Source organism: Prenolepis imparis, unplaced genomic scaffold (assembly GCF_030444845.1).
Source record: "Prenolepis imparis isolate NDT839.2.m4 unplaced genomic scaffold, iyPreImpa1.0 SCAF_6, whole genome shotgun sequence".
Taxonomy (NCBI): Eukaryota; Metazoa; Arthropoda; class Insecta; order Hymenoptera; family Formicidae; genus Prenolepis; species Prenolepis imparis.
In genome coordinates, this window is record NW_028141164.1 from 503,912 (window position 1) to 528,172 (window position 24,261).

At 39.2% G+C, this 24,261-nt stretch overlaps 1 protein-coding gene across 5 annotated transcripts; it reads right to left on the reverse strand.

Moving 5' to 3' along the window:
• Positions 1-88: 88 nt before the first annotated feature.
• On the reverse strand, positions 89-24,196 carry LOC145937661 (uncharacterized). 5 transcript variants are annotated; one of them, XM_083040856.1, is made up of 10 exons: positions 23,383-24,196; positions 9,713-10,146; positions 7,545-8,031; positions 6,129-6,690; positions 5,692-5,954; positions 5,239-5,462; positions 4,788-4,928; positions 4,319-4,618; positions 3,988-4,146; positions 89-3,809 (listed from the first exon to the last, which is right to left on the reverse strand). In XM_083040856.1, the coding sequence occupies exons 1-10, from the start codon at positions 23,537-23,539 to the stop codon at positions 3,693-3,695; spliced, it is 2,844 nt and encodes a 947-aa protein (XP_082896982.1). In that variant the 5' UTR covers positions 23,540-24,196; the 3' UTR covers positions 89-3,692. The 5 variants fall into 5 exon arrangements, with proteins under 5 accessions (XP_082896982.1, XP_082896981.1, XP_082896980.1 ...); XM_083040855.1 differs by having other exon boundaries at positions 4,779-4,928; XM_083040854.1 differs by having other exon boundaries at positions 4,779-4,928; positions 5,260-5,483.
• Between the last annotated feature and the right edge of the window lie 65 nt (positions 24,197-24,261).

A 24,261-nucleotide genomic window follows, 5' to 3' on the forward strand; every position in this document is an offset into this window, starting at 1 on the left:
CAAATGTCAAAGTAACGAGATAGTAAATTATATGGTGATCAAATTTCCCAAATCGATCGTTTTTACTGAAGAAATAGCATGCAACTTATTTTGTGGTTCAATACTGAATGTAAATTAAATAATAATGAAAACATATATATATATATATATATATATATAGCGTTATCGTTTAAAAATATAATGTTAATATTAATAATAATAATAATAATAATCATGATAATAAGACGACATAATACACGCGCAACTTAATAAACTTGATTAATAATGCGCGAAGACAAGTACCGTTATATCCTTGAGTATTTTCTCCAAGGTGTAAGTGCAAGAAGATATTCTCACAATGCAGTCCTCGCGCGTTCACTATACAAATATTGTATACATTATTGTTTGTAAGCAAAAAATAATCGCGGATTAATCGGTGCCCGCGTGTGTGCGTGCGTAGTGTTTCTCTGCCGCCGATACAACTATTTACAATAATATGCGGAAATGAGCATCTCTCGGCGAAGCGTTAGCACCTACGCCGAAGTAATCGAGCTTAAAAAAAAAGACGAATACGATTATATATGTATAAGAATTAAATATCAGCATAGTCTCTCTCTAGTCGTATGTTATTTACAATAACAAAGATTATCAAAAATGCTCTCGGCATGGTGTTGTTAACCATCGGACGGACGCGTTTTGCGATATCAGCGGGGACATTTTAGAAATGACGAATCTAAAATTGATGAAACACCCGACTGTAAGACACCTATCTATACACTTAATATCAAATGCTATTAAATGATCCAAATGATAAAAAAAGAAAATAAAACGATCCAAGTGGCATAAACAATTGCTCGACTTATAGTGTGAAAATTGCAATAATCAAGTTAGCGTTTGCGCACTCTGATAAGAACGCTTTCAGGAAACACTAATTGAATATTTAATCGACACACTTCGACACGTAAATGTAATACATTAAAACAATAATAATAATGATTTTAGGATAAAACATCGGAGCCGATTACATAACTTCTACCCGATATAACATCGTATGTTACAGCGTGAGGTTCTTTTAATTTTTCAGTTCTTATTCCTATATGTAAGAATAGGTGACGTTTGGTATCCATTATATGGAGCATTCGTGAAGAATGACATTACACTTTCTTGCGCTCGCCCGAGAGGGTTTAGGAGACTGTGTTTCAAGGTCGTGCTTCAAGGAGACGCGGTTTTTTTAACCCTTTGACAAGCGCATTTCGAGTCTTTTACATGCCACGAGGAGGAACAAACAAGCACTGCATATAATTATACATTTATGTACATATATGTATATAATATATATATATAAAACAAAATGTATAATAATCTATATAATACAGATAAGTAAATATATTTTTTCGATGTTATTAGTTCGGTGTAACCAATGAATGTGACTGTTATATGTAAAATATTGCGTAAACAGAAAAATTGTGTGCCGTAGCACAACTATTGCGTTTCAAAGGGTTAATCTTCCAGTCTCGCAATTAGCTCGCCGACCAATACAGTATTGAGAACGCTTTAAATTTAAACCTCGCAAATTATGCTTTTGCCGTAACGAGTGAATCTACGACTCGTGTGTTTACAAGAAAAAGAAAGAATCGAGCTGAAATATATTACCGGTTGTGCCCGATCCTTACTTAAAATTGCACGAAATCCCGTTTTATGTTTTCGTGTGTATACATGTGTGTGTATGTATGTGTGTGTGTGTGTAAGTGCACAATCAGTGTGTATGCGTGCCTCTCCTGTCCCATCCCCAAGCCCAAAGAACCATGGTGCAAGAGCGGAAAAGCTAAGTCGGGTGCGTAAAGGAGCGAGTGAATTGTGCTGTTACTCTTATCATATCACAGATTACCCAAAGTGCGCGTCGGTTGGGGACTTTATTAAATATATACACATACACATACGTATATATATATATATATATATATATATATATATATGGATACTGTATATGGATACTGTATACCATCAGTGTTTAGAAATATAATCCTAATAAGGATAACTAAATTAAAATTTTTAATTAAAAATACAGCAATATTGTATTCATTTCCATAATATAGTGACTGATTTAATTTATCTTCTTTCAGTTGAAAGGCGTCTCAACTCAATAATAAAATCATTGATTATATTAACAACAAAATAAAAATATTAATTTTAATTACAGTCGATTTTCTCTTTTCAAATGTTTCAAAAATCAGCAATTTTCCTCTAAACTAGTATTCTATTCTTACTATTCACATTTGTCACCGTATTAGAATGAGAAAACGAACGAAAAACGAAGAGCACGAATCGAGGAAAGATTTGAACAACGTTCCATGGAAATAGAGGAAATCGACTCTCTGATTATTCTTCTAAACATCGACGGTTCAAATTCTCTATTTTTTTTTCAATAATGGTACAGTGCAAGGTCAGTCCACTGAGAATCTTGTCCTGCTTATTAGCAACGCGTTCAAGCAACTTGAGAATTCTTGTCTATCCCCAATGCTCCGATCAAAAATAATGGAAAATTCGTGACGTAAATCGCGATCGGAGAAACCACTCCTTCCTAATAATCGCAACGTCAAGAATTCCATTTTTCGCGCGCATGTTTACCCATCGAGTCGAAAAGTAACGTAACTCGCCGTACATCTCTGAGAAAAAAAAATCATCCGTATCGCGCCCTTCTCCCTCTCCTCGGCTCGCTCGCCGAGGATGATCCGCATTCCTGAAACGTTCTATCCGAGTCTTTGGGTCTGCTCGGTGTCGCGCCTCCGGCCCACTATTAATATTCCATCTAAAATCTACATATGCAATTGCATTTAACGGTGTGTTATTGTATGTATGTGTTTTGCACGCGCACGCGCGCATCCTCGACGTGTGTAAATGAGTATACGTATGCTTTATGAATTTTCTTTGTAATTCAGTATCAGTCGTCATATTCTAAGTTTCTATTAAATTAATGTTAATTAACCATACAGTTAATATGAATTAACTATACAGTTAAAAATACTACAAACTAAAAAAAAAGAAGACCTACTAAAAATAATTAAAAAATTCAGAACATTGTCCGAAAATGTTGGGTAGAAGCGAGATTTATAGTTACAAGTCCGTTTTAGAAATTCTCTGCTCGACGCATAGAAAAAAAAAATCGCGACGCGCTATATATATATTATAATTTAAAAACGGTGTATCATTCATGTAAATTGCTTTAATGAATAAAAAATAATCTTTTCGCTCGCTACGGTGAACACTACGCGTACTATTCCTTCTCAAATATTAATTTTCTTTATCCGTTTCATTGGTACCATCTTCTTTAGAGAACTACCAGAGAAAGAAAGAATAACGTATGAACTTAATCATACAAGTTTCAAGAGAAGTAAAAGAGAAGCTATAATATAACAATCGTTCGATTACACGAAATGTACCGTGTACACGGTATTTCGCGATCGCTTGTTATTACCGCGGCTCTCTTACTCTTTTGTCTTATTTTTTCTTCTCGTCCTCTTCTCGCCTTCCTTCTCTACCCATGAATTTGAAGCGGCGAAATCTAATCAATCGCACAGATCCTACGCGACCGATCCTGTCGCCTTCGGACTTGGATGTTTGTGGGTTTCAGTGTCACCGCTATGGGAGCCACCTGCAGGTACTTTATTCGCGCGACGTCACTCGCCCGGGTCGCCAGGTTCAAGGTGATGGATTCAGAAGCTGGTCGTGGTCTGTTGGTGCGTCGCCTCGGTGCTCTTTGAGACCGTCTCTCGTCGCTTCGCGAGGCCGCAGCTGTCCGTATTCCGCGAATCCCGTTGCAACAGGCCACCCTGAAGAGATTACATCAACAAGAACAATTTCGTGTTCTTATATACCGCGCTGTGTATTTTGTTTTGTTCGTTTGAGTATCGAAGCCTCCCTATATATCAGATTGATTAATCTCAACGTGCAATCTTCTACCTAACACAAGTTTCAAGACTAATATCGTCTCTACGCGTCTGTGCCCACCTGGAGCAACATATTAGCGAAGTTACTATTGGTGAACTTGAAGTGCCGCTTGTCGTAGAACTTTAGTAGCGCCGGACTATAAGGATGCTGTTCCTTCAGATGTATATAATGTACTTCCGGCTCGTGCGTGGTATGTCCGCATTCCTCGCAAACGTACATCTACCGAACAAAATGCAAATAATTCATATTTGCATTTCAAAACATATTAGAATGGATCTACAGAGTTACAAGACATATGTAACATATTGATTTGAAGTCTTAAAGAAAGAGAAAAAATCTCATGAAGAATTAAATTTGTTAAATAGAAGAAATTTCTCAATGAAAAATTTACCTTAGCACGTCGCTCTTTGTAGGCATACTGATGCTGAACGCCATGGACCTTCTGGCCGTGACTTTCCAGGGAGCACCTTTGCGTGAAACTCTTTTCGCAAAGGAAACACTTGTAAGGTCGTACTCCCGTATGCGTTCTCGTATGCCTCTTGAGGTCGAAAGTGTCGTTGAAGCCCTTTCCACAAAATGTGCAAAGATAACGCTTCACGTCGCTGTGACACTTCATGTGACGATTAAGAAGCCGCTGGAGACTAAAGCTTTTGCTGCACACACGGCAACTGAAGCGACTGGGATCGTCATCCTATCGGGCAAAAAGTCGAAAAACATTCCTTTTAACGGCTTCTTATAATCCCGCAGCAATATATGCGATTCGATATCGATACATTTCATTACATCACAACCATGTTTTTAATAACGATAATTGCATACATTTTATATGCGAAATACGATTCATAAAATACCTGTGTTACCTTGCTCGATGGCGGAGTTCGAATCGCTCTCTCTTCATCTCGATCGGTTGCAGGCGGCCTTGGACCCTCGACGGCTAAGGGATTCTTTATGCCGTGACCACCGTTAACAAATTCTAGCTGACAGTCATTCGGTAAACCCAGCTGCAAATCCAAGACACGTTAATTTGAAGTAATTCCTCGAAACGATTGAAAGACTGATGACATCGGATGAAGCACTCAAATTGATTGACATTGCATAATATACGAGTAAGAGTGGCAATTAAACGAGCTATTCTTTTCCACATCATGGTACACATCAAATTGTACGTTGCATTGGAAGGATGATGACGGAATCGATTTTAGGATCGCGAGCAAGCCTGAAGAAGGATCGAATCAATTCGATTCCGCTTCCGGAAGCGATAATTTAACGCCAAGATATATGCTTTTGCCTGGATCAATTTGGGTTGCTTACCCTTTGTTGAAGTACACCGACCCGTTGCGAAAGAGGAGGTTCTCCGACTCCAGCGGTTTGCGCTGCGACTGTGGTTGGTGACACGACCGTGACCGGACTATGCTCGTGTTCCGCTAGCGCGCACGACGGTGAAGTACCCGACGAGGTCCCGTCCAAAGAACAACTAGCAGTGCCGGGACTAGGCAGACTTCCACCCACGCTGCTACTGGAGTCCAACTCTAAACCTTTGAAATTCAAAAATTGAACTTTAAGTTCAATTTTTATGTTAGTTAGCACAAAATTAGTTAGTTCTAAATTGACGGATATTTGTAAAAATTTAATGAAAATTTTTCTGTTTGCCATTTTTTAATATAACTTTCTTTACTTTTTTTAACCCAGGAGGAAGACATCTCTTAAACCAATGTATCCTGCAATGTTTCTCAGCAGTTTAGCAAAATTGCCACTATGACTCACCATTATTGGCAAAATTCAATCCGGGACTTAAAAGACCTTGATGTTGTTGCTGTTGCTGGTGCGGCGACGCGGCAGTTTGCTTCTGCTGCTGCAGTTGAACTTGAATTTGCAGCTGCTGATCTTGTTGGTGCTGCTGATTCTGATTAACGTGCAACGCGAGTTCCGGGCGTTCCTTCGACAATGGCTGATAACTCGATTCTCCGGTCGCATAATTTAAGCTCGCGAGCTTGGAAGCGTTAAAGTGTTGCGGAGTCGTATAGTGTCTGAGAAAGGCGATCGATATATTATTTTATAATATACTATTAGAACTCGTGCGATATTCGTTACAACATTTTTAAATGATTTTTAAATCGCTGAACAAAAATAAACGACAAACAAACGTATCTGCGATTGATTTGCAAGCGAGAGTTAATTCTCATGGTAACTGAGACGCTCACCTGGTGTCAAAGCCTCTGGTCAAGGCCATGCTATGCTCGGGGAAAGGATCGACGCTGGGCTCGACGGGAGTGGTCATCTGACCGGCGTCTTGACCGATTCCGCTGCTGCCAGTCGAGCCGGGCGAGTGCAACGAATCTTCTAAAAGATCGCTGCCTCCGTCCTCAGTCTGCAACCTGGGCAACAAAAGGTCGGCGGCATCGCTGAGGCTCTCCAGTAATGCCGTGTGATCGGAGGGCGAGTTGAAGGCCAGGGTACCGGTGGTGAATTGCAACGGGTCCACCACGGCGCCCGTCACCATGTCCACCATCATGCCCGCGTCGGTGACATCGTAGGAAGCGTACTGGCTAGACAATAGATCAGGTTGAATCTTGTAAGCTGCCAACTCCTCATCTTCCTCTTTAAACGTCAGGCCGTAGGACGCGCATACATTCGCGCAGACATTTTGAAGGAGAGAATATTGTTTGCCTTCCTGCGCGTTGTACTGTGCGTGCTGAGAATTGTCCTGTTGGCCGGTATCGCATTCGATCCCGACCGCCGTTAACGGTGTTAGATATGCATTTCCTAAAATAATAACACGACTGATTGTGAGTCAGGAAAAACATTATTTAATTATGGCAGAGATTGTTTTGCAAAATCTCATTATCTTATTTTAATAAGTTTAAGTGAAAATTTTTTTCTTAATTTTACCGAAAAAACAAGTTCCTTCCATAATGTGATATTGGTCGAAATAAGCTTTGATCGGGCTTCCAAGGATGTTACAATATGATTTTTAAAGTAAACGATATAGAATTTTGTAAATATAATAGTAAAAATTAAAACAACAGTACTTTCAGTAGAAACAAAAAGAAAATGTAGATAACTTGAAATGCAATACGTCTATAAGCTAATGGAGGTCTGTCACGCCTAGAAGACCTTATGATTAGTATAGGATGAGCCATGAGGGAAAAAAATCTATTGCGCACTGTACGTTCAAAATACAAATGAGATGATCGACTACAATATCACATTGGAAATAAAATTTAAAAAGATGGGGAAAAAATGTAAACTCTACACTGTATTGAAACTTTAAAGTTGGTTAATTATACTAAAAGTTAGACAAAATAAATATTGCCGGTAAAGGACCGATGACTGAATACAAACAATCAAAACATAAATAAAACACATCACGAATTTTGCCTATATATAATTTTGTTTGTATATTATATATTATATGTATAACGGATTATATATGTATAATGTTATAAAACGGATTGTCCCAGGGTTACCGCACCACTCGTTAATGGGAGATTCCTCAAAAATGATTTCCAAATAATCTCAGGAATCTCCCATTAACAGATGCGTTAATCCTGGGACATCATATATGTATATAGAGAAAGAGAGAGAGAGAGAGAGAGAGAGAGAGAGAAATGGAGCACCTTGGGCGCTGTTGTACTGATTGGCAAAGTTGGCGAGATTGTTGCCACCCTTGAGGGACTCGTAGAACGGCGGCAGGGATCCCGTCGGCGGCGAGCTCGGCCCGTAATTACCGCGACCTCCGTTACCTCCGGGGGGCATGCCGCCCGCTCCTGCGCCGCCACCCACGGCACCGCCGCCACCGCTCCCGCCGCCGCCTCCGCCGCCGCCGATCATCGCTCCGCTTCCGCATCCGCCGATGCCGCTGTTGGATTGCGAGGAAGTATTGGAACCACCGCTGCCACCGCCGGAGGAGCCGCTGTTGCCCGAGTTCGACGATCTGCCGTGTCCCGCGGCTGCCTGCACCGCTGCCTGCGAGCCGGACAGTTTGACGGCTAGCAAAGATCTTGCGATGGAATTGCCGGAATTGCGGGATGCCATCGCGCCATCGCGACACTTTTCCTCGTCCTCCTCTTTCCGTTTCGGCACGGCATAATCGATGGGCTGTTCCTGAAATTGTCATCGATAATTTTCTAGTGTGTTTTCCATTGTGCATATAATATGTCGATCTTGCACAAATTATTTTGAAGTCATTAAAAAAAAAGAGTTCAAAGAGTCTTTCTCCTCTTTCTCTTTTTTCTCCTCGCCCTCTTTCTTTTTATTATATTCTGCTTCTTTAGCTCTTAAAAACAGACAATGTGTGAGATATAAAATATTTGAAAGAAATTATTCATATCAAAAGAACGTATAAACTACGAATAACACCAATCCAACGCGCGCGCGAAAATAGTACCACAATATGAATATGAGAAAAGTATACTATTATATAGATCGGGATAGATAATCAAGCTAAGGGAGCATAACACGAGCGGATGATTAATGCAATAAATATAATAACGTGTTAGTTTGTTAATGCTATTAAGCGCATATCACATGCAATTAAAGCGATTAATAAACTGCAATTTTTTTCATCCATCTCACATATTCTATTCTCCCGTTCTCTTTCTTCCTTTTTGAGTCCAATCTTCTTTCTTGCTTGTCTTTTGATTCTTCCCTTGCCATTGTCTCATTGTCAGATATTCATCTATTAGTCCTTTTGCACTAATTATAAGCGTTAGTATACGATTTATCGTTGACTTTCTTCCAAGTGTATCGGACCCTGTGAGTCACGGTCGCACTTTGGGCTGGGATAGTTAAACTGTGTATTGAAATTAGTGGCAACTCCAAATTAAGATTAAGCGTTAGTATATTTTAGTATTTAGCTAGATAAGCTTACTTTTCCAACCAAAGCGTATCCAGATATACATATATCATAATTGCTCTCAATCGGAAGAGGTTCATTTGGACACAGTGGCGATTGGACACAACCACTCATCGATCACATATCGATTGTGCTTAACCAGCACGATTGATCAATCAGAGTCCTGTGTTCAAATGGCTAATGTATCCAAATGAATGACACCCCTCTCAATTTAGTTTTCGGTCTGCAAAATTAAACATGTTTCTAATAGACACACACGCACATACACACATACATATATATGTATATACACAATTTGTTAATATTTTTATTTCTTCTTTTTCGTATATGCACACATGTATGAATTATTATGCATTTTTTATGACCATATATTCTCATAGAATTGATAAGCTTTCGTACTTTAATATCAAAAATATTAGCGAACAAGAAACTCGACAGATTGGAAGTTAAATAATGTTAACAAATTATGTATAATACAGTGCAATATTTTCTCAGCCCTTCTTTATCTGCTTAGTCACTATACATTATACATAATGCATGAGTGGCTGCGAGGATTGTGAGTCAAAGTTAACAAAGCGCGACTGCATTAGTCTAATAGCAGAATCGTTTCGTTAACATATTTAAATGTCTTGAGCTTTAATCATACACATACACATGTATATATTTTATATTCATATTAATTTATAAGATTGTATTATTTTTTAAATAATTATACGAAATATATTATCTTTCGTTCGGCCATTGAATCAACCATTCATGAACACTGAGCGCGCGATCGTGTCTTCGTTAATTAAAGTTAATTAAAGAGAGAACCAAGACGTGTAAATACATAATCACTTTAGATAGATTGTTTTTCCAAAAGTGCTCTTCCAGCAAGACGACAAAGTTCATTCATTCAGTGAAGGTGAATTCACGTAACGCGTAATTTACCTGCTCCGGCTCGGGTGCCTGCACCGGATCGACTCTCTCGATCTCGATCTTATTCCCTTCTTTTCTAGAAGTAGATTGACCTTGCGACGGCACCCTCTGGATAACCGAGACTCTGGTAGGTGGCTCGATACGGGGCGCTTTTGGTGGCGTCTGCGGCCTCGGCAGAGCGATCCTTTCCGACTTGGACAGGAACTGGGGTGGATCGTCCGAGGCTATCGGCGGGCTGCTGTACTCTTTCCGTTCCGCCCGGGTGAGCACGTGACGCCTGCTGCCGTACGGCACGTCACCGCCGAGGATGCTGGAAATGAATCGTCTGGGTGCCGGACTGGTCGCGTTGCTCGCCGGTTGTTGCGTAGGCGGTGGCGATGGCGCCGGACTGCTACTGCGTAAGGATTCCGGGGTCGTCGCACGGTCATCGTCGGTTTTGTCGCGATCTAGAATCAGAGAAACGTAAATGAAATGCCTCCTTCAAATATTTTAACAAACTTATTTTTTGTTGAGACTTTCTTACCTATCTATATCTCTCTTATCCATAAATTTTTCTAGAGATATACTTGTCGGAAAACCTATGTACATGTATATAATTTATGTAAGCTTGCATATTGATTAAATTAAATGTTAACATGTTTGATAAATTAGCGCGCATTTCAATATGAATAAATTATCCATTATTATTAAAAAAAATTCTAAAGAAGAGAATACTCGGAGAATATTTATATAAAGTATATAGAAGAATAAGCGTAACCCCCTGTTACGCTAATTCTTATACCGATTTGACGATACACGGTGCGCGATAAATCAAGAATGCGACGAAGCGACCTTTGCGTATCGTCAGTACATCATTAACGCAATTGCACTATTGCACGCGCGAATAAGACGCGCAGAAATTGAGCAAACTTCCCAAGGTTCGCTGCTTTGCAGTTTGAATTTTTACATTCGGGTACATCTGGCGAAAATTGAAAAGCAAGAGTCGAATCTCAATTCACGGCGCAAAGAGAGATTGACGGTCATAACCGATGTCGGTTACTTGGCCCGTTTCGTGGCTGAATTTACGAGCAACCTTGAAGGATTCGCTGGTACCGTATGCCGATAGGTGCTCCTTCGTACGCGCGTCCTTCGCACGTACGCGTGATCTCCCGCTTCTCTCCTTCAGCAATTTTCAGCACCGCGTATTCTGTACATAATTCGCCGCTGTAGTAACCGTTTTTAATTAACATTACGATAAGCGACAATCGAGACTACAGTTTCGTCTCTCAACATTGATATTTTTTCTCGGAGCGAATGGAGAGAGGAAGATACTAACGGACAGTCATCTTCATCAGTTATGACATCAGAATTGAGAAACAATTTCTACGTTTGCGCAAGTAATATTACGTTGACGAAATTATCTCGGCATATTTTGTAATGATTAAAATAAAAAATGTCTTGGATATGTGTTGGAGATTTATCGTCAGTGATATATATATGTATATGATAAATTCGTCTCCCAGATAAGTTATTCTCCGTTGCAAAGTAACGCATCAACGGTTTTATTATTTTTGCAATTTTAATAGGGCGGTCTGTCGCTGGAGATGCGAAGTGTACCGGTTTCTTGACTTTGACATCGAGTGAGCTCGCTGATGGAGCACGAGGACACTGTATGTCATGCAATCATATTGTTGGAGTAACAATCAGGAAACCAACTACGAGGACGCGAAACGAGTCTTACTGAGGCCACGTGCGTTATAAAGAATACATCGAAAGACATTTCACAGATCTTTTTCAAAGATATATTTTCTTTCCTTTATTCACAAGTATCGCAACTACTGAACGTTATTATTAATGATTAATATTCCTAGTTGCATTCAAGAAAAATAAGAGAAGATGAGAAATTATTATAGATGAAATGGGAATCTAAAACATCCTCAAATCAAGTTGATCAAAATTTGCACAAGTTCTGACAATAATGATGAATGTAATGTCATGACATTTTCCTTTACTCTTTCGACGAGGGGGGTTTGAATTTTTAGTTGGAAAGAGAGGCTCGTCCCTGAACTGGAAATCTCAATCTTGCGACTCAATTTCGACCTCGAAATTACGAGTTAGACGAGGTGCCTAACGATATCTTTACGCAATCGCTTGCGTCACACGGCTTGCAAACTGTGAAGGTATAACAGCTACGGTAGCGGCGAAACTCCAAAATGGCGATTCCGTTCCGTTCATCGGGCAACCTTCGCGAAGAGGACCGCGAAGAGAGCCTCGTGCGTGCGTGCATGCGTGTCGCGTGAGTTCCTCTAACCAAAACCCCCTAACAGACAGGTTCGGCCGCGCTATAAATATACCTGCGGCGCGATCGTCGTGACCGGGGTACCGATGTACGCCTTTGCCTATCTTCAACTCTCTCCCACTCGCGGATTCTCCATCTCTCGCTCGTTCTCCATCTCGGCCTCGTTCCCCATTCGTCCGTTCTATCTCTCTTTCTCATTTTTCCTTTCGCTTCCCCTTCGAAGAAGAAAGAAAGAGAGAGAAAAAGGGAGAGAGAGAGAGAGAGAGAGAGAGAGAGAGAGAGAGAGAGAGAGAGAGAGAGAAAATCAAATGAGAACCGGTACATCGAGTTGGAATCGAGAGGAACGGGCTTGCTCGCGGAGCAAGCCTGAAGACGAGAGGAGAAAAGATCAATCTAGAGGGTTGGAAAATCCTTCGGTATAAATCGGAATTCGAATCGTAATTTCGTTGCGATTCGAGTCAATTTTACAATAATGATAAATCTATTTTTTTCTTACGATTCTTCTTCTTCCTTTACCATTATTCTTATCACATTCTCGAAAGATTGTTAAAATTACAAGTATCTTTACTGCTTTAAATGAGAAGTCCTCTTATCACGACACAGTAAGATGTAAGATATAAAAACGACAAGATATATATTTTATCGTCGTTAAAATTCCGAGGAAATCGACTCGATTCTCTTATTAGATGAAAGATACCAAGCTGTCGGCTACAACCGTGCGAAAAGGCATTAAAATGAATGCGCGAACGTTCGCGGAACAAAGTGGAAAGAAAGGATTCCGAGGAAAGAAAAGATCAACGTTCAACTCGACCGAATCCTTACAATTCCCACAACGCGAAACCCAGGAGTGCGTGAGTACTGGAACGAGCCAAGTACACTTCCTGAACACGAAGCGAAGCTTCGAAGTCGTTGACCATTTTATATTGCTAGTCAAATCTATGGTCCGCGTGACTTCCGCATTTTCGACCGAATGCGCATCGCTACGCATCGCGACGTGTTGAAGAGTCCAGCCTTAAAATTCGTATAAACATATAAGATAGGAATAAACATTCCACATCTTTAATCCTTTAATTGCGCTTTATCTCAGTTCTCCGCTCATAAATGTGAGAATTATCCTCAACTAACCGTTATCGCGATCCGAGAATCGCATTCGATGTTACATTTAGCGACGAATGCTGGATGCGGAGCCTGAAAGTCTTCAGCTGTCGAGCTATATCAGCAATGGTTACCGGCGGTTTCTCAAGAACGACGATAAAACACGCCTTATGACGTTTACAGCAGCCCATAAATATCTCGCGTACAAAGTTATTTTCTACAGACATATATGTATATATATAACGCGTCGATTACTTCATCATTCGATACATTGTTTCTGATTTGTATGCAGATAAGCGGGATAAATCTCCGGCGAAGGCGCGCGCGTTGTGTTAATCGCGGTGTTGTTGTAGCCGAAAGGAAAGGAAAAATCTGAAAAAAGGACCCGAGAGAGCAGGGAGCGGTCGGTCGTAAGTAGGTCGGCTAAACCGCGGCGTTTCGTTCGCGATCGAGCGGATATTGTCCGCGAACGAAGGTATAAGGCCGACGATGCGCGATCGCGCCCCTGCAAGACGACCGACTCGCAACAGGATCTCGTCTGGCCACATCTTAAGCGCTTTATATTGTACAACGCACGGCAACTTTTTTCTCGAATATATCGCGTCTCGATGATGATGTTTATTGACGTAAGCGCCTACATCTCAGTTTATTTTTATTTATTTTTTTTTTTTTCAAGCTTGCACCAAAGCGTTGCGCTACCATAAATGTACAGTGAGTCTGTATATAGCGAGTAAAAACATATTTTCTCTCTTTTAATAAATTTCTTTAGCTTTTTTGTCTCTCAACTCTGAATTTTTTCCATTTTCGTAAAAATCTGAAAGTATCATTACATCCTTTTATAGTGTAAATAATGTAAATATATTTATAAGCGTTTTTTCTTGAATATCGCGCCTCGATATGATCGATGTTTAATGACATCAGCGTCTACATTTCGATTTATTTTTTTCAATAAGCTCTTGCACCATATAAAGATTACGCTATCATAAATATAGAATATAACGAATAAAAACTCTTTTATATTCTTCAAAATTCTTTCGACAAAATTCCTTTAGCTCTTTTCTTTTTAAATTATAAAACTCTTTTCCCTTTTTTTTTGGTGAGCATTGTTAATTAATATTATTACATCATTTTATGGTGTTAATGTGAATTACGAGCGTCGAGAGAAAATGCGAGGACGAGGATGCTATGGAAAACTCGCGGCTCGGTAATCGCGAGAAAATGCGACGCGATGCCATGGCCGACCGACGCGGTATACGTTGCGTAGCGGTACCGTGCGTGGGTCGTCGCGCGCGGACAGCAAGGTGACACCGGTATATACGCGCGACATACACACTTGGTCGCTTTACGTAATGGACAGTATTCCCCTCCATGATTTGTCGTTCATCGGCGCGTACGTTTCCGCTTCCATTTTTTAAATCGTCCATATTTCGGCAAATTGCGCGCATTTTCTACATGTGCGATATTTCGCGCGATCCCCTCTTGCGGAAACGCTTCTGTGATAAGAAAATCGGATATTAAAAAAATTGGTCACGTAATTTTTGGAGCAAAGATCGAGTGCTCGTGTGTTTTGAATTGATTAGAGAAAGATATATTTGAAACTCTGTAAGATATCTAGCAAAAAGGGGCAGTTACCTTATAAGTAAGGAATATTGATCATATCTGCGTAGAATCTGTACAAAGAAATTTAATATTTAAAATTTTAATTAAATTAAATAATTAAAATGTAATTTAAAATAGTACAAATCTAAAATAATATAGCGGATATATTTTTTTGTTATATGTGTATTGGAGAATGGAGTAGATATTTTACACACAAGTAGATTGGAGTATTCTCTTTCTCTCTCGATTCGATGTTTCCCATCTACGTAGATATGTGCGTGACTCGATATTATGCTATCTGTAAGATCGGAAATACCCTTTGGCGCGATGCTTCGCAGACTTAATTTTAGAGTACATTGTCGGCTCGCTTTGTGCACTTTATCATTGCCAAATTACACGCGTCTCGTTTTTATCATCATCGATAATCATACATGAGAATTTGATCAGGCTTCCATATTAAGGGATCGAAATGCATCGCGTATATATATTTCGAGTTCTTCCTAAAAACACTACGAATTACACGCTTATATTATACATATCTTGCTAACGCCACGCTTCAGAGAACCCTTTCTATAGCCGAGCGGAAGATCGAGGCGTTAACCGACCGATGGAACTCGCTTGACCTTGGCACTCGGTGAAAAGTCGCCAACGAAAAAATAATTTGCTTTTTACACCGGATAAGCAGAGACGAGGGGAGTGAGAAAAGTGGGGAAGGATCGATGCAGTGGGGGAAGACCGGTACGGGATTCCGCCGTAACCAGTCGAGTCTGTCGTTCTAATGGCGAAGATTACACACGATATCGAGATATACGCAATCATCTGGTTAGGAAACACTTTAAAGTATGGAAAACTTTGTTTCAAGTATAGGCAACAAACGACACCGAAATAAAAGCATCGACAATCGCGATATTTTTAAAATTCTCTTCTCTCTTTCGTGAAAATTTATAATTATAAATTAAGAATATATTATAATTAATATGTTAAAATTAAATTAAATGTATTATAATTAAATTAAGAATATAATTAAATTAAGAATAATCGTGTTATATTATTATTATTTAATTTTAATTAACTTTGATAATTGCAGGAAAAAATATTTTAGCGTCATATCAATAGTTTTCGAGTTAAAATGTCTCGCTTCATAACGATAAGCATTAATATTTACATATTCGAGATACTGGCGATCATTCAGCGTGCGATGAACGGTTCTTCGCGATAAAAATAAAAGTTTAAAATCTATAGTAATTTTTTTCTCCTTTCGAATGTAACTGTTCTCTCACAATAGAATTGATTGAATTGACTTCCGAAATCTCTCATCGATAATTAAAATCTTGCAGAAGCAACAATAAAACGTGGTAATAAATAACGTGCTATAGGACATTATTACTGTACACGCGTCATCATTATCTCGCGATGTCAAATGTATACGACTATTTGCCTGATTCAACGATGATTGTATAACGAGTTTTTACATAATGAGCATAATGAGTCTAGAGAAGAAATTATAGATCAATGTGAATCTCATTCGAGTGGACCAAATGTTTTTGTCCGCAGAAATAAAAACAAGATGTAAACGAGATAATCGAATGCACATATGTAAATATATGTTAACGAGCGATATTATACGATAAAATTTATGAAACAAAAAGAAACCGATTAAGTCGATCAGCAATATCTGTGCAATTGGTCTTTTTTTTAAAATAATTTTTTAATTTAGGAAACATGTGCGCGCGTTATTAGTAATTTTATTTTCCTCGAATTAAAATAATAATAAGAGAATGACAGTGGTAAAAAAATTATTTCGAGCATCTCGTTCATGGCACAAGATTTTTTCCATGAATCAAGATTTTTTCCAAAGAGATAGACATAGATCATGGACCGTGACATCGTCGCGATTGAGCGGTGTCGTTCGATTAATCATTGCTCAAAAATTATATTCATCAACCAGACCAAGTTATTTTTTGAAAATAATAATACAGTTATACAAATGCAAAATTATCTATGTAGGTAAATTCGAAAGAGATATATACACAAATTTTAGAATTTAGAACATTAAAAAAAAAAACTTTTTGATAATAAATAAAATTCAGATTGAAAAAAAAAACTTGAAAAGAAATCTGTAAAAATAAGGAGATGAATAGAATTTGAACCACCAAATCAAGAAAAAGTGTTGCTATGGAAATTAACATTTTCCTAAAGGAAAAGTGCCCATATACGAATCTCACGCTTAAAAATAATTGACAATGCGACACAACGTGTAATATAGCGTTATTATCACGCAATCATTACGCTCGCGAGAACTCATTATCGCGAAATTAATCGGTATATATACCGATTCGAATAAGCGTCTACGGTACCTATAGTATAGAGCGAGATTGATCGTGCCAAACGTTCTTTCTTTTCTTCTGCACTTGGCCCCCTTGCTCGGAAAGAATTTCGGTCACGGCCCTCTTGCGCCATTAGCTGTCGCCGTGTCGTTCGTGTGCGTACGCAGCCAGAATGCGTTGTGTGTCTGTACCTGTGTGACTGTGTACGTACATATACGAGACGACGATGACGACAATGACGAACGTATGCATGAAATGTACCTGCTCGCGGCGCTTTCGACGACGAGAGTCGAACCTGTTCCTCGCGACGAGAAGTCCAGTGTCGTTGTTTCGAACGAACGGACCTCGATGTAGTATATCTGCCGAGTGTTCCGTAAGATTTGCGTCAAACCTCAGGGACGTATTATTGCACGTGCAATTTAAGCGGACGTGATTTTTTATCTATTGCAAAAGAATAAAAAAATATAATTAAAATTAAAATTATAAGATTAATCAACTACGATTCCGAAAAGAACTGTCTCTAATGTTTGGTAATTGTGGACAAGACATGGGAAATTTGTCGGATATTTAATTTCATGCCTCCTTTTTCAACGAACGTCACGGTACCGCGAAGATCCGTACCCCTATATGCGTACGCGCACACACACATGCATATGCAAACGCTGTGTATAACGATTAGACATGCATGCACGCATCGCGAGGCTTACGGGCGACGCATTGTAATTCGTCGCAATGACTGCACATCCTGGTGTACTAGCCTTTGCAACAGGTGCGCGTCACTGAGCGCGATTACCTGCGTGTCAACGACAGTTAAAGCTCGTATATACGTACATGTATACATATAGATATATGTATATATACACATGTATGCACTGGGAATGTAACAGTATTTATCTATATATTCGCGCGGGAAGAGACATACGCGGGTATAATGCGTTAACGGCGTCTCTTTCAAGTAAACTTTTTTTATTTTTTGTTCTCATGGGCTCGCAAACGTTGTATCGTAGTGCTTTATCCATTTTTAGCAAAATCGCTAGACCATCTTGTATATAATCCTAATATAATCCTAATATAAGAGATTCAACTTTTTAGTTTGCCCTTTTGACGCGAGTAAATTTATGTATATACGATAAAAAAATTAAATATATAAAGAATGTTGACCGTTTCTCGACACTTGACCATTCATGGATTCCTTGAATAATATTTAGAGATAAAAATTCCAATATTTTAAAATATCAGACTACACGACACACTGTTGAAATTTGAAATTTATTACAATGAGCCCGGTATCCAATTTGTATACGTCCAATTGTACCGATCCTGCTGATTCTCTTCATCGCGTCGAATTTAACACGCATTTTATATACATATACATACACAACGATCCTTTTTTGGTGCGGCTAAGTAGAATGAGCGTGCATCGCACTGCAATAAACGAATATAACTAAAATCGCATAAAACGAAATACATCGCGCGCTGTTCAGGCTTGATCCATAATGACGCTGCGATCGAGAAACGACCGACGCCAAACGCATTAGAATTTTAGTGCCATAGTTAGTGAGGATTATGCACGCGCGGACAAAAAGAATTTGAGAAAAAGTTAAATACGTGTACTAAAGATAGCACGAGTGTCAGCGCGTTGTTAGAAAATAGAAATATATATATAAATATGTATATCCAATTATTATAAAAAATTTGTTTTTATGAATCATATAATTGTTAATACGATCAACATGGGAAAAACATCTCGGGAACATCCAGTTTGTCTGAATTGCCGGGAGAGTGCCTTGTGCAATAACGATAATAATAAATTCAAAATAATAGAAGAAACATGATTGCATCCACTTAATATTCTTAATATATCCAGACACACTGTTATGTACGTATTAATAATATTTAAACTTAAGGAATTCTATGATCTGCGCGATAAAGTTAATTTTTCTACATATTATTATTCCTTTCCTCGTATAAATGCAAGTACGAGTTTTAAAGGAATCAAATTACATATTTATTACATCATTAAATACTATTATTTTTAACCTTATTAAAATATTTTATCCATATTCTTTTTAGCTGGAGAAGGAGTAATGTGTCGAAAGAGAAATCGCGAAAACAATATTTTAGATTTTATATTATAAATATTTAAAAAAATAGCCAAAGCGAGCGCGATGTGATAAGAGGATTTAAAATTTGATAACAAATTCGGATGAATTCACAATCAACGATAAAAACTTTAGGGGAATGCGACGAGTTCCGTACTTCTTGTTGAATGTCTATATCTTCTTTCAGTAACTACGATTATGCTTATGTCCTTCTATCCGTATCCTACCACTCGTTCGTTGCTACCACAGCTGTAGAGATTCTAATGCCGGCACAATCGAAGGCCTTGGCCGTCGCGAAGACCGCGAGAGATCACTGACAGCAGGTTTATATGCTTTGCGTTGCGCAACTTTTATGCGACGAACCAAAGGTTCCTACTCTAACGGATACGACAGGAGAACAAATCCAGTTGCCCAACAGACACGCCAAATATAATCCATCTCATTAGCATTCGCGATAAAAGTCGCCTATCGCTGCCATTTTAAGACCACGGCCATGAATCCGTAAAAAAAATACATCCAAGATTGCGCGCTTATAAAACAGTTATGTCGTGTAAGTCAATCTTATCCATCAACTGACATGAAAATTTGTAATTTTAAAGAAAGATAGAGAAATAAGAAAAGTTTTTTGTGATATCTGTTTGTTTTACAACTTTGTTGTAAAGAAAATGTATCAATATATATGTATATTCAAATATCCGTATTTAGATGTTTGCTCGATGCTAAAAAGAGTTGCATAAATGACATCAACTATATTTTCGGAAAAATAAAAAAGTTGTTTTATTCAAAAACGATAATATATGTTTAATTAAAACATCAATTTCAAATATATTATTGAATGTCTTTTTAAAAAATTTTGTTAAATATTAACTATAAATTTCCAGATGAAAGTTTCACATGTTTCAGCAAACTTTTTTAGCAGAGAAAGTTGTAGATCCTTTATATTTTGCAATTTTTTAACTCGAATTCTCATTCGACAAAAAATTCTGTCCCAACCAAGCATTGAAGCGCGACAATAATGCATCGCTTATCCGAGCATCGAAGTCTCCGCTGCGGAGCGCAAGCGCGCATCGAAAAGTGTATAATACACGCGTACTCTGGCTTGTGTTAGTATTATTTCATTATAATACGAGCGCAGGGGCGGGGGGGGGGGGGGACGTTATACGAATGATGTAGCTTTAGGAATAGCTCGCGTGTGCACGTCAATCCGATGAATTCCGATCGTCAACGCGGAAAATATAAATATAAAAAATATCTGTACACAATCGCGAGGAGACTTTTACGTAATGTTGCAATTTTCCAATCGGCAACGAATTACAACGCGTATATGAATCTCCCTCGCGTCAGAGATAACAATATTTATCGATTCTCTCAACAGCCGCCTCACACAAAACATATACACAGATAGAGACGAGAAAGCTCAAGTGATGCAGTTTAATGGATCGGTTTTATACGCGAGTCGTTAAATTCGGGGGACGATAAATTACTTAATTGGATACTGGTGCGTTAATTGAGCGGCTGCGTCAAACACGCCAAGGAATAAATATCGATAAAATATTCAGACAGCCGGGAGGACGGTCCCGGAACGGATAAAGTTATAGGAACGATGCAAAATAATCACATTTCCGCGTTATATATATAAATATTTAATTAACATATAATTAGTGATAAAACCGCGCGCACCGGCCGAGAGAGGAAACTAATTCGATGCACCTGCGACAGCAGCAGATAGTGTTCGCCGGAACAAAAGGCCATCGACATCGCGATTCGCGCATTATTCGTGCTCTCGTGAGCGTAGCAACCTGACGCAAAACGAGAATCGGAGACTCGTCAGAGGAGGAGTGGAAGGCGAGAAGGAAACGAGGGGAGAAGCGAGAAACAGAAAAGAAAGAAAAAAAAAAAAAAAAAAAAAAAAGAAGAAGCCGCTCCGCCCGGTCACTTTCCTAAACCAGTTTTAGGGACTACATTTTGGTCTCTCTCTCTCTCCCCACCTACTACTCAATATACCGTTGTAGAAGTACCACCCTGGACTCGACCTCGACTAGACAACCGCCCGAGGACTATAATAGCCGAACGAAAAATCAGCCGTGAATTATGTAACGAAACTCTTGAGCAGCGAGACGCCCCATCGCGCACGCAACCGTCGTGTCATTTCGATTTATCTTTACGACAACTGTAAATAAGGAAGAAATAATTACTAAAATACTCGTAACGATTTACGATAACAGTTTTACCTATGCGCTCTTGGAGTTATTTCGATACAAAATACATCCTCCGAAATAATGTCCTGATAATGATTCCGAAATCATCCTTACATCGCTGTCGTAAACTCCTGCCGACCTTGATACAACTGACAATAGTACAGTACATTAAATACGATGAGCGTCGCGCGCATATTCGCGGCGAATACAAATTTCAATTGTGTTTACGACCATTCACTCACTATACCGTTCCTCATCGGTGCGGCCGGCGATGCAAGGATGACCGTTGCTTCGGACGCGAAACCGTTCCTACGACGCGAACGTCATTATGCAATCGCACGCGTGTAAAGCAACGATTCATATAATTAACACTGCACGTGGCATGCACAGATATATGTGGCGGACAAGTGCGCCGATTGTCAAAGGTCAGTCGTTACTCGAGACGTCGAGCGACAGATCGGCGACGAGAATCTCTTTTTTCCTCCTCGATGTTGTAACTATGTATATTGCTGATTACGTCAAGTTATCGTTACATGGAGAATGTCCGGCAAATGAATCATTATATAGAAGAGTATTACGGTGAAGGAAGAAGATTACGCGGTGACCGACCGAAAGGAGTATTATGAGAATCCCACAATTGTCGAATAAAAGAAATAAATTTTTCGCACGAACGCAAGGCTACACGATTAAGGTCATTGTATGGAGATAGCTGTCGAATTTACGAAGATTGAACATCGCGAGTCCAAAATAGGCATATGCGAATTATTAACATAATGGACGCGTTAATGATTCGCTGGAGCAAAAAAACGCGCAACTGCGCGCGATAACGTTCCCCGGAACCGGGTATACAAATTGCAATCGCACCTGTACGCCGAAAGACGATCGCACCTGCGGCAGAAGTGTAACATTTTAGGGTGCTTCTTTCTGCGTGTTCCTCCCTTTCGCTCCTTTATCTCTTTTTTTCCCGCTCGGCAGGTTACGGTCGAACCGTAACGAGAGCATCCGTCGAGAGGGAAGCCACAAACTTGCATTTGCACCCGATCTTCGACTCTTATTGACGGGCTACATCGTGGATTAAACTTGTGTCGAGATCAATATCTTCATTTTACACGCAACCGGCTCCGCGTACGAATTCGTAATGCCAATAATAATCGGCACGCCAAATTGCCGGTGTACACAACACCGAAAAGATGAAGATAATATTTGTCTTGCACGCCTAATTAATCCCTTTCCTATAATGACGCGCATTTGAGATACGTCATATAGATAAGCGAGTCTCTTCACCGCGATTTAATACGTACCCCCCGTATTATGGCTATTTATCTCTTTATCACAGATATATTTGTAATGTAAGAACGAAATGTAGCAATTATATTGACGGCATTATGCATAACGATTCGCTAACAACAGTATTTAAATAATTTTCTTTCTACACAGACTCTCCTAATTTTAGAGCAATATTCTTAATATTTTTTATATTTTATTACTCTAATCTAATTTAATAATGTATTCGTCTCTACTTTGCATTTTTTATGACATCCTACAACCTTGATAACAATTTAATTTGCCAGACCTTCATTACTATCTCTCGTACATTTTTTAATTTTAATTAAATTTTAATTTAAATTTGAAAGTATAATGCAAAGTCTTCTTCTAGTGTGAGTATAAAAGTCTTATCAATGCAAGCTTACTTTTATATAAAAGTTTTTCGACAAATTTAGAATCGATTATTGACACATGTTAACCTTTAACTTTTGGATCTATTTACAGATGTTAAAAAATTGGAACAAAAAAACGATTCAAATATTTTCACTAAATACATGCGAAGAATGTATACTTTAAACCGACCAAAGAACTTGCCAATCATTAAAATGTGAAATACTTTGAATTGAAAGATTGAAACCGGTGTAATTTCGACGAATTCCTTTTTCTTCAATTTTTTTTTTAAGAATAAATAAATGTTACATGAATCAATGCAATTTCCAATATTACCAATTCCAATTCTGTTGCTAAAAGGTGTGTATTAGAAATCCTCAAAATTACGCCGGTTTGAATCCTTTTTAATTAAAGAAAATGTTTTTACATTGATCCTTGTTGACTATGAGACTTAGTGGCTCCGAGCTGCCAAGCGGGCTGTCCTTGCCGCTGCCGAGTGGCGGACTCTTGCTGGGATGTTGCGATTCCAGCAGCCGCAATTGCTGCTGGTGCAATCGATTCTTGATCAAAAAGATCTTTGGCATCGTGACCTGGTGGTGGAAGCGATGCACGACGTTATCACTTGCACTACCACTACATCGAAGTGGAGTAAGCGAGCTTCGCCGCTACGAGTACAGTCAAGATCGCTCGCGACACAATAAGTTGCAATCAAATAAAAAAGAAGAACGCGTAAAGCGAAACACGCTTGTAACGATCACAAGAGTATCATGCTTAAGAGTACTTGAAGAACGCCGGCCAGCAGAAGATTACAACAAAAAATTGTGTTAAATCCACCCGTGGTCTCGCGATTGTAGACTCATCATTTACCTTGTCCTTACTCTACGTCGGACAATCATCGAGGATCTACACGGGAGACTTCCAGGTTGAACGTGAATAGAGATCCACACGTATAGAGCTCTTTTTCACAAATCAAATGACAGGTTCATTGTTCAGCGATACGATTGTCGGAAAGCCCAAACAGGGCCCAGTCAACTTGACGTTCGAAAAATTTAAGTGTCACTCGCGAACTTAATTTTTAACCGGTACTCGTATAGGGTACCTAGGCCCATACACGCCTGTCACTTCCTGCACACGGTGAATTTACAGTTATCTTCTCAACAGCTCTGTTTCAAAGAGGCAGCGCGAAACGACCGCAAACTCAACCGTGAGGCCTCTCGTAAGCTACTGAATCCGTGAGTGTTTTGCTCAGTAGTACAGGGGCCCCCGGCCCCGTACTCTCGGCCTCTTCCTCCCTTCTACATCCCAG

Excerpts from the sequence above, each read along its gene's own strand:
- LOC145937661 (XM_083040851.1), bottom strand. The coding sequence starts at position 23,539 with ATGCCAAAGATCTTTTTGATCAAGAATCGATTGCACCAGCAGCAATTG. Across the intron at positions 10,147-23,382 it reads CATAGTCAACAAGGATCAAT|ATCGCGACAAAACCGACGAT; the intron begins GTAAAAACATTT and ends CTCTGATTCTAG. Across the intron at positions 4,929-5,238 it reads TCGGTGTACTTCAACAAAGG|CTGGGTTTACCGAATGACTG; the intron begins GTAAGCAACCCA and ends TTGGATTTGCAG.